The 10,619-nt window shown below is 53.1% G+C and overlaps 1 protein-coding gene across 1 annotated transcript; it reads left to right on the top strand.

Annotated features, from left to right (window-relative positions):
* The first annotated feature begins 5,212 nt into the window (after positions 1-5,212).
* Positions 5,213-6,846, top strand: LOC147095969 (radiation-inducible immediate-early gene IEX-1-like). The gene is given in 3 exon segments (XM_085974929.1): positions 5,213-5,557; positions 6,439-6,577; positions 6,580-6,846. Coding segments are annotated over 3 exon segments (453 nt in total). The 5' UTR covers positions 5,213-5,395; the 3' UTR covers positions 6,732-6,846.
* Positions 6,847-10,619: the final 3,773 nt, after the last annotated feature.

The following is a 10,619-nucleotide window of genomic DNA, read 5'->3' as shown; positions in this document are numbered from 1 at the left end:
CCCAATATGACAGATATTTTTCCTTTTGCTTAGCGACGATTGTGTTGGGTCGAATTCTTTGTGTTACGCTGTCACTGTCCTGGGGCTGGTTATTGTTAGTAGTGTTAGTAGTTACTTCACTGAGTCCCAGGACTAGTTGACTGAGGGTCCTCTCTTGGCATTCCAGGGCTTCGTAATGATAGCAGTGGGGGTTGCTCATTTTTAGGCGTTTCCAAAATTTGGTGGCTCTTTTTTGGATAGTGATTATTAATGGATATTGGCCTAGTTCTGCCCTGCATGCATTGTTTACGGTTTTCCTTTGAGTCCGGAGGATACTTTTACAGAATTCTGCATGAAGGATCTCAATTGGGTGTTTGTCCCATTTTGCAAATTCTTGTTGTGTTAGCGGTCCCCACACCTCACTGCCTTAGAGTGCTCTCCACCCTCCCTCTCTCTCTCCCCCCTCCCTCCCCCTCTCTCACCCCCCCTCCCTCCCTCTCTCTCCCCCCTCCCTCGCTGTCTCGCCCCCTCCCTCCCTCGCCCCCTCCCTCCCTCTCTCTCTCCCCCTCCCTCCCTCTCTCTCTCCCCCTCCCTCCCTCTCTCTCTCTCTCCCCCTCCCTCACTCTCTCCCCCTCCCTCTCTCTCTCCCCCTCCCTCCCTCTCTCTCTCCCCTTCCCTCCCTCTCCCCCCTCCCTCCCTCTCTCTCTCCCCATCTCTCCCTATCTCCCCCTCCCTCCCTCTCTCTCTCCCCCTCCCTCCCTCGCTCTCTCTCCCCCCTCTCTCTCCCTCTCTCCCCTCCCTCCCTCTCTCTCTCTTTCCCCCCTCCTCTCTCTCTCTCCCCTCCCTCCCTCTCTCTCTCTCCCCCTCCCTCCCTCTCTCTCTCTCTCCGCCTCCCTCTCTCCCTCCCCCCTCCCTCCACCCCTCCCTTCTGCTCTCTCCCCCCTCCCTCTCTCCCCCCTCCCTCCCTCTCTCTCTCCCCCTCCCTCTCTCCCCTCCCTCCCCCTCGCTCCCTCTCTCCCCCTCTCTCCCCCTCCCTCCCTCTCTCTCTCCCCCCTCCCTCCCTCTCTCTCTCTCCCCCTCCCTCTCCAACTCTCCCCCCCACCCTCCTCCCTCTCTCTCTCCCCCCTCCCTCCCTCCCCCCTCCCCTCTCACTCCACCCTCCCCTCTCCCTCCCCTCCCCTGCCCTCTCTCACCCCCCCTCCACTCTCTCTCTCTCCCCCTCCACCTGCCTCTCTCCCTCTCCCCCCTCTCCCCCACTCTCTCCCTCTCTCGCCTCCCCTCCCCCCGCTCTCTCTCCCCCACTCTCTCCCTCTCTCACCTCCCCTCTCCCCGCTCTCACTCCCCCTCTCTCTCCCCCCGCTCTCTCTCCCCCTCTCAATTCAATTCAATTCAATTCAAATCGCTTTATTGGCATGATAAGGTACATCTTATGTTGCCAAAGCATCGAAAAACATTTATGGTTGAACACATAAACGCAGATCTATTCATACAGTGTATAAACAGATATATCCCTGAGTGTATAAATATACATTCGTATCATTTGTATATACTCTTTTCTTAGGTTTACTGGTTGTCCCTCTGTTTATGGCAAGCTGTAACATAGTGTGCCGCTAAGGTTACAAAGTTTCTCTGTTCCCCTAGTAGGTATGGGAGTTTTTGGTCGTCATTCAAATTTCTGAATTCAGGGCATATTTGTGTGAATTTTTGGTAGAAATTCTCTCTGATGCCCTGATATTTTCCACAAGCTGTGAGGAAGTGCATCTCTGTCTCCACCACTCCCTGACTGCAGTGAGAGCATATCCTGTCCTCTCTTGGCAGCCGGGTCTGTCTGTGTCTGCCTTTTTCGATCGCCAGGCTATGTTCACTAAGTCTGTACCTTGTTAAGGTTTTTCTCAGTTTGCTATCCTTTACCATGGTCAGGTATTCAGCCAGTTCTTGTATTGTCTGTTTAGGGCCAAGTAGCAATTGAGTTTGTTTTGGTTTTTGTTGTTTCTGTCCAATATGACAGGTATTTTGCTTAGTGACAATTGTGTCGAGTCCCAGGCTCTCTCCCTCTCCCCCCCTCCCCTCTCCTCCCTCCCAGGACTCTCTCTCTCCCCCCTCCCTCTCCTCCCCCCTCCCCTCTCCTCTTCTCCCCCCTCCTATCCTCCTCCCCTCCCTCCCCCTCTCCTCTCCCCTCCCTCTCTACTCTCCCCTCCCCTCTCCCCCTCCCCCCTCTCCTATCCCCCTCCCCTGCTCTCTCTCCCCCCTCCCTCCCTCCATCTCTCTACTCCCTCCCTCCCTCCCCCCACATTCCCTCTCTCCCCTCTCTCTCTCAACCCTCTCCCTCTCTCTCCCCCTCTTCCCCCTCTCTCTCCCCCCTCCCCCCAATTCCCCTCTCCGCTCCCTCCCCCCTCTCCCCCCCTCTCCCCCACCTCTCCCCCCTCCACTCTCTCTCCCCCTCCCCCTCGCCCCCCTCCCCCCCTCTCTCCCCCTCCCCCCTCTCCCCCACTCCCCTCCCCTCTCCCCCCTCCCCCTCCCCTGCCTCTCTCCCCCTCCCCTCTCTCTCTCCCCTCTCTCTCCATCCTCCCCCCTCCCTCACTCTCTCTCTCTCCCTCTCCCCCCCTCTCTCTACCCCTCCCTCTCTCTCCCATCCCCCCTCTCTCCACCCCGCCCCCTCTCTCCCATCCCCCCTCTCTCCATCCCTCCCCCTCTCTCTCTCCCTCTCTCCCCCTCCCCATCTCTCCCCCCTTCCCCCCTCTCTCTCCCCCCTCTCTCTCCCCCCTCTCCCGCCTCCTCCCCCCCTCTCCCCACTGTCTCACCCCTCCCCCTCCCTCTCCCCTCTGTCTCTCTCTCTCCCCTCCCTCCCTCTCTCTCTCTCCCCCCTCCCTCCCTCTCTCTCCCCTCTCTCTCTCCCCCCTCACTATTTCTCTACTCCCTCCCTCCCCCTCTCTCTCTACCCCTCCCTCTCTCTCCCCCTTCCACCCTCTCTCTCCCCCCGCTCCCTCTCTCCCCCCTCCCTCCCTCTCCGCCTCCCTCCCTCTCTCTCTCCCCCTCCCTCCCTCTCTCCCTTCCTCTCTCTCTCCCTCCCCCTCCATCCCTCTCCCTCTCCCCCCTCCCTACCCCCTCCCCCTCCCTCTCTCTCCCCCCCTCTCTCTCTCCCCCCTGTCTCCCCTCTCTCTCTCTCCCCCCTCCCCCTCTCTCTCTCCCTTCCCACTCTCTCTCCCCCTCCCCCTGCCTCTCCCGCCTCCCCCTACCTCTCCCCCCTCCCCTCCCTCTCCCTCTCCTCCTCTCTCTCCCCCTACCCGTCTCTCTCCCTCTCCCTCTCTCTCCCCCTCCCTCACTCTCTCTCCCCTCCCCCCCCTCTCCCTCTCCTCCTCTCTCTCCCCCTACCCGTCTCTCTCCCTCTCCCTCTCTCTCCCCCTCCCTCACTCTCTCTCCCTCCCCCTCATTCTCTCTCTCCCTCTCTCTCTCCCCCCTCCCTCCCTCTCTCTCCCCCTCCCTCCCTAACTCTCTCCCCCCTCCCTCCCTCCCTCTGTCTCTCTCCCCCCTCCCTCCCTCTCTCTCTCCCCCCTCCCTCCCTCTCTCTCTCTCCCCTCCCTCTCTCTTTCCCCCCTCCCTCCCTCTCTCTCTCCCCCCTCCCTCCCTCCCTCTCTCTCTCTCCCCCCTCCCTCCCTTTCTCTCTTCCCCCTCCCTCCCTTTCTCTCTCCCCCTTCCCTCCCTCACTCTCTCCCCCCTCCCTCCCTCCCTCTCTCTCCCCCTCGCTCGCTCTCTCTCTCCCCTCCCTCCCTCTCTCTCCCCTCCCTCCCTCCCTCTCTCCCCCTCCCTCCCTCTCTCCCCCTCCCTCCCTCTCTCTCTCCCTCCCCTCCATCCCTCTCTCTCTCACTCCCCCTCCATCCCTCTCTCTCTCCCCCCTCCCTACCCCCTCCCTCTCTCCCCCTCTCTCCCCCTCTCTCTCTCTCCCCCTCCCTCCCCCTCTCTCTCTCCCCCCTCCCCCTCTCTCTCCCCCTTCCCACTCTCTCGCCCCCTCCCCCTGCCTCTCCCCCCTCCCCCTCCCCTCCCTCTCTCTCTCCTCCTCTCTCTCCCCCTCCCCGTCTCTCTCTCTCTCCCTCTCTCTCTCCCCCCTCCCTCCCTCACTCTCCCCACCCCCGCCCGCTCTCTCTCTCTCCCTCTCTCTCTCTCCCCCCTCCCTCTCTCTCCCCCCTCCCTCCCTCTCTCTCTCCCCCTCCCCCTCTCTCTCGCCCCTCCCTCTCTCTCTCCCCCCTCCCTCCCTCTCTCTCTCCCCCCTCCCTCTCTCTCTCCCCCCTCCCTCCCTCTCTCTCTCCCCCCTCCCTCTCTCTCTCCCCCCTCCCTCTCTCTCTCTCCCCCCTCCCTCCCTCTCTCTCTCTCCCCCCTCCCTCCCTCTCTCTCTACCCCCTCCCTCCCTCCCTCTCTCTCTACTCCCTCCCTCCCTCCCTCTCTCTCCCCCTCCCTCGCTCTCTCCCCCTCCCTCCCTCTCTCTCTCCCCCCTTCCCTCCCTCTCTCTCCCTCCCCTCCCTCCCCCCCTCCCTCGCTCTCTCCCCCTCCCTCCCTCTCTCTCTCCCCCTTCCCTCCCTCTCTCTCCCTCCCCTCCCTCCCTCTCTCTCTCCCCCCTCCCTCCATCTCTCCCCCCTCCCTCCCCCTCTCTCTCCCCCCTCCCTCCTTCTCTCTCTGCCCCCTCCCTCCCTCCCTCTCTCTCTCTCCCCTCTCCCTCCCTTTCGCTCTCCCCCTCCCTCCCTCTCTCTCTCCCCTTCCCTCCCGCCCTCTCTCTCTCTCCCCCTCCCTCCCTTTCTCTCTGCCCCCTCCCTCCCTCACTCTCTCCCCCCTCCCTCCCTCTCTCCCCCCTCCCTGCATTGTTTACGGTTTTCCTTTGAGTCCGGAGGATACTTTTACAGAATTCTGCATGTAGGATCTCAATTGGGTGTTTCCCTTCCCTCCCCCCTCTCTTCCCCCCTCTCCCCTCTCTCCATCCCTCTTTTCCCTCCCTCTCTCCCCCCTCTCATCCTCTCCTCCCCCTTCCCCCTCACGGTGTTTTTTCGGTTTCCCGAGGGCTCCCTCCTAACTTTTCAGGAATAATCGCCATCTCACTTGCCTGGGGTTGGAGCATTCCTGGGGATTTTACGTTAGCCTTTTGGCTATGACGCCACAGAAACGTGGTTGGAGGGAGTTCCCCATGAAACTCAACTTGCAATGGGGCGGGTGGAGGAAGAGTTTGACTGGCACGGCCAAGAGCCAAACAGGGAACCAAGTGAGACTGGTGGCTATTAGCTCGGCTGGCTGGTCAGCGAGGACAACCCACCAGAAATGGTATAAAGAGCGAGGGAGTGGCGGAGGAGCCATTACATTGACGATCGAACAAGCTGTAGGCTCCCAACTACTTTTGAAAGTCCTCACCGTTCTCGCAAACGACCCTGTTATCATGTGTTTGGCGAGATCTTGCAACGGGGACCAGCGGGACAAGTTCCCCGGCCGCTCAACACGGACTCAGCCGCTGGTTTTCACCTTCGAGCCCATCCCGGATCGCCGACCCAAGATCCGAGTCAAGAAGCGAGCTCGTCGAGTGCTCTATCCATTTCATCAGGTACGTCTCTTGTCCATTTTAACAAAGAAAGACTTGCAATTTTTAGATATAAGCGCATTTCAGGGCGTCCCGACGCGTTCATGACTTTATTTTTGTTGTAATGTAACCACTGTTGCAATGTAGAGGAATTCTGCGCACAGCAAGATCCCACATCGGCAATAAAAGCCTTGCATTTATATAGCGCCTTTCACGACCACCGGACGTCCCAGTGCGCTTTACAGCTAATTGAGTACTTATTGAAGTGTAGTCACTGTTGTAATGTGGGAACACGGCAGCCAATTTGTGCACAGTAAGCTCCCACAAACAGCGATGTGATCATGACCAGATAATTGTATTTTTTGTGATGTTGGTTGAGGGATAAATGTTGGCCAGGACACCGGGGAGAACTCCCCCTGCTCTTCGAAATGGTGCCATGGGATCTTTTATGTCCAACTGAGAGAGCAGATGGGGGCCTGGGTTTAACATCTCATCCGAAAGACGGCACCTCCGACAGTGCAGCGCTCCCTTGGTACTCTCACTGGGAGTGTCAGCTTAGATTTTTGCACTCCAACCCAGGAGTGGGACTTGAACCCACAAACCTTCATGACTCAGAGGTGAAGGGTGCTACTAATGGAGCCACTGGCTGACACTATGTGATAATGATCAAATAATCTGTTGATTTGAGGGATAAATATTGGGCTGGGATAAACAGTTTGTTGTTCAAAAACTATTTTGCAAGTAAAGTTACTGCCTACAATATCCCACTATATATAATATAATTTATAATTAATTTTGGGAATGCTATTGGTTTTAACAGTAGCTCTAGTCATTACAATGGTATAGCAGGGTTCATGATGTCTCATCTAACAGGCTGTCTTTTTTTTCCTTCTCTCTCTTTTTAGGTTAGGAGGTCACTTCCTACAGAGAAGGACATGACCAAAAGGATGCTGCTGCTTTTAGTCTCGGTCATCCTCTTCCAGGTCTACAACGCGACTGAAGAGGAGGTGAGCCTCCCCTCGCCGCCGCTGCAAAGCCAGTCTCGGCATCTGTCCAGGCCCCTTCCTCGTCTGGCTCCGCTGCCCTCTCCGCTGCGTTCCTCGCCATGTCCCCGGGAGCTGAAGCCAACCGCACCCAGCACCCTGCAGGAGGAGACTCGCTCCCGACTATCAGAGTCATCCAATCTTGCAGGATGTGAAATGGTACCATTTGCCCCGGGTGGTGGGGTGGAATCGGCAGAACTTTTCTCCAGTGACATTTGCCGCGCACAGCAAGATCCCACATTGTCCGCAGGAGCTCACTTGGTGCAACGAGTGGAGTAAAATGTGATGGGTGGGATCCATCAGTGAAAGACTGACTTGTGTTTTCTACACGTCCATATTGTGTGCTCAAAAGGTCTTCCACCTTCAGATCATGGGACCTTGAAAACCATCTGAAGACCCATTGCAAGAGAACTTGGGACTCGTATCTGAATCCAGAAGTTGGTGTAGGGTTCTGGCGCTTGTATTCTCCCAAGCCTTTAGGAGTTCAGGACTTGCATCCATCTGAGTCCAATGCTGACGTTACTTCAATGGTTCATTTTACTAATTGCACTAATCCATTGAAACCTTTTAATTATTATTTAAATGAATTTATTTATTTAGAATGTATTATATCTATATATTTATAAATATTATAATTTAACCTGTCCTGATTTGTACAATAAGGCATGTCTTCACTTACCGAGTAAGTCATGTTAATTAACCTCACCAGTTGGGTGGGGCAAGAAAACTCACTTTGTGGACGGATCAGCCATTCGTGTCCCTACATGTTTGTCTTTTCTGTGTGATGGTATGTTCTATGAACAATATGACTCGCTACAATAAAATAAAGACAAGTACTGTTATAATTGTCACGTCTTGTGGTCTTTGTGCTCCCTGTAGAAAGGAAGGTTAATTTTTTTTTTGGTGGGGAATGGAGAAATATTTCCAAATCCTGAGGGTATGTTCTTGGTTTTAAAGGTCTTCAGAATTGCCAACACTTGATAGTTAATTCCAAACTAAATGGGACAATTTCAAAGGGGGTGCAGGAACAGAGCGACCTGGAGATGTACGTACACAAACTTTTGAAGGTGACAGGACAAGTTGAGAAGGCTGTTTTAATTTTTTTTTTTAAAAGAAGCATATGGGATCCTTGGGTTTTATTAATACAGGCATAGAGTACAAAAGCAAGGAAGTTGTGCTAAACCTTTATAAATCATTGGTTAGGCCTCGGCTGGAGTATTGTGTTCAGTGCTGGGCACGAAGGGTTTCAATACATTGGAGAGGGTGCAGAAGAGATTTACTGGAATGGTACCAGGGATGGAGGACATCAGCTCTGTGGAGAAGCTGGAGTTCTCTCCTTTTAGAGCAGAGAAGGTTAAGTGGAGATTTGATAGAGGTGTTCAAAATCATGAAAGTTTCTCCATCAAAACCAGTTTCCACTGGCTAAAGGGTTGGTAACAAGAGGACACTACAGGCCAGTCAGTTTAACCTTGGTAGTGAGGAAGATTTTAGAAATGATAATCCAGGACAAAATTAACAGTCACTTGGACAAGTATGAATTAATTGAGGAAAGCCAGCACGGATCTGTTAAAGGCAAATCGTGTTTAACTAACTTTATTGAGTTTTTTTTGATGAGGGCAATGCGGTTGGTGTGATGTACATGCCCTTCCAAAAGGCATTTGATAAAGGCCACATAATAGGCTTGCCAGCAAAGTTGAAGCCCATGGAATAAAAGAGACAGTGGTAGCATAGGTACAAAGATGGGAGGGAAAGCAGTGAGTGAGGAGGACATAAAAAACCTGCAAAAGGACATAGACAGGCTAAGTGAGTGGGCAGAGATTTGGCAGATGCAATATAATGTTGGAAAGTGTGAGGTTATGCACTTTGGCAGAAAAAATCAAAGAGCAAGTTATTATCTAAATGGAGAGAAACTGCAAGGTGCTACAGTACAAAGGGATCTGGGGGTCCTGGTACATGAAACACAAAAAGTTAGTAGGCAGGTGCAGCAGGTGATCAGGAAGGCCAATGGAATCTTGGCTTTTATTGCAAGGGGGATGGAGTATAAAAACAGGGAAGTCTTGCTGCAGTTATACAGGGTATTGGTGAGGCCACACCTGGAATACTGCGTGCAGTTTTGGTTTCCATATTTAAGAAAAGATATACTTGCTCTCGAGGCGGTTCAGAGAAGGTTCACTTGGTTGATTCCAGAGATGAGGGGGTTGACGTATGAGGAAAGGTTGAATAGGTTGGGACTCTACTCATTGGAGTTCAGAAGAATGAGAGGCGATCTTATTGAAACATATAAGATTGTGAGGGGGCTTGATCGGGTGGATGCAGTGAGGATGTTTCCACTGATGGGAAAGACTAGAACTAGGGGGCATAATCTTAGAATAAGGGGCTGCCCTTTCAAAACTGAGATGAGGAGAAACTTCTTCACTCAGAGGGTAGTAAATCTATGGAATTTGCTACCCCAGAGAGCTGTGGAAGCTGCAACATTAAATACATTTAAAATGGAGATAGACATTGGCCCAGAACTTGGTGTCGGGGGCTTGCCGCGCGTGCAAGCCCTCGATGTGCGCTCACCCTACGCGCCGACATCTGAAACCTGGCCCGCAGTGGATTTCCTGTCAGTGGCCCGGTTCTGATGTCGGCGCGCTGTGCTAACCTGACCCAGCGGCGTAGTTAGTGCGATATGCCGGCTGGGATCAGGTGAGCACTGTTCAGCCAATCAGGGGAGGGGAAACTTCATTCATAAGTTTGAGAGTAAGAACTGTCAAACTCATGAGAAGTACTGCACCCCAAAACACTACTTAAACTTTAAATAACATTTAAAAAAACATCCCAATCATTAAATTAAGTATAAATAAGTTAAAAAAAAATAATTTAAACAATAATTTTTTTTTTTGAAAAAAATAAATTTTTAATAAAAAGGGTCTAAAACTAAACTTACCTTACTGTAGATTCTTTAAAATAATAAACCTGTGGAAAGAAAACTCTAAATTGCACTAAAACACCACTTACCTGTAAAAATAAATACTTATGTGTGCTTTTTAGAAGCGTAAAGACCGGAGGCCTTTACACATGCGCAAATCCCCCAAAACAGAGGAAATCCAAGATGCACGCGCTGCCCCCTACAGCGCACGCGCTAGCCTCTTCAACTCTTGGGTTAGAGGAGAGGAAATGCCGGTTTTCAGCGCATGCGCTGTGCATGCTGAAAACCGGCATTTCCTCTGGCCAGACGCATGAGTACCCCTTCCGTACTCACGCGTTTGGGGAGGAATTTCTGCCCCATTGTCCTAGCAGATAAGGGAATTAGGGGTTACGGGGAGAGGGCAGGGAAGCGGACGTGAGTCTAGATTCAGATCAGCCATGATCCTATTGAATGGCGGAGCAGGCCCGAGGGGCCGTATGGCCTACTCCTGCCCCTATTTCCTATGTTCCTAAAATTGGCTAAGTGACAGGAAACAGAGTAGTGGTGAACTGGAGGAAGGTATACAGCGGTGTATCCCAGGGGTCGGTTCTAGGACCACTGCTTTTCTTGATGTATATTAATGCTTTAGACTTGGGTGTACAGGGCACAGTTTCAAAATGTGTGAACAGTGAGGAGGATAGTGATAGACTTCAAGAAGACATAGGCTGGTGGAATGTTCAGACACATGGCAGGTGAAATTTAATGCAGAAAAGTGCAAAGTGATACATGTTGGTAGGAAGAACGAGGAGAGACAACATAAACTAAAGGGTACAATTCTAAAGGGGGTGCATGAACAGAGGGACCTGGGGGTATATGTGCACAAATCATTGAAGGTGGCAGGCCAGGTTGAGAAAGCGGTTAAAAAAGCACATGGGATCCTGAGCTTTATAAATAGAGGCATAGAGTACAAAAGCCAGGAAGTTATGATGAACTTTTATAAAACACTGGTTCGGCCTCAACTGGAGTATTGTGTCCAATTCTGGGCACCGCACTTTAGGTAGGATGTGAAGGCCTTAGAGAGGGTGCAGAAAAGATTTACCAGAATGGTTCCAGGGATGAGGGACTTCAGTTACGTGGATAGACTGGAGAAGCT

The sequence above is a fragment of the Somniosus microcephalus genome, unplaced genomic scaffold (genome assembly GCF_052327205.1).
Source record: "Somniosus microcephalus isolate GS21.2 unplaced genomic scaffold, FLI_Smic_1.0 unresolved_chr1, whole genome shotgun sequence".
NCBI lineage: Eukaryota > Metazoa > Chordata > Chondrichthyes > Squaliformes > Somniosidae > Somniosus > Somniosus microcephalus.
The sequence above is the reverse complement of the archived record's forward strand: the minus strand, read 5'-3'. Positions and strand labels throughout refer to the sequence as shown.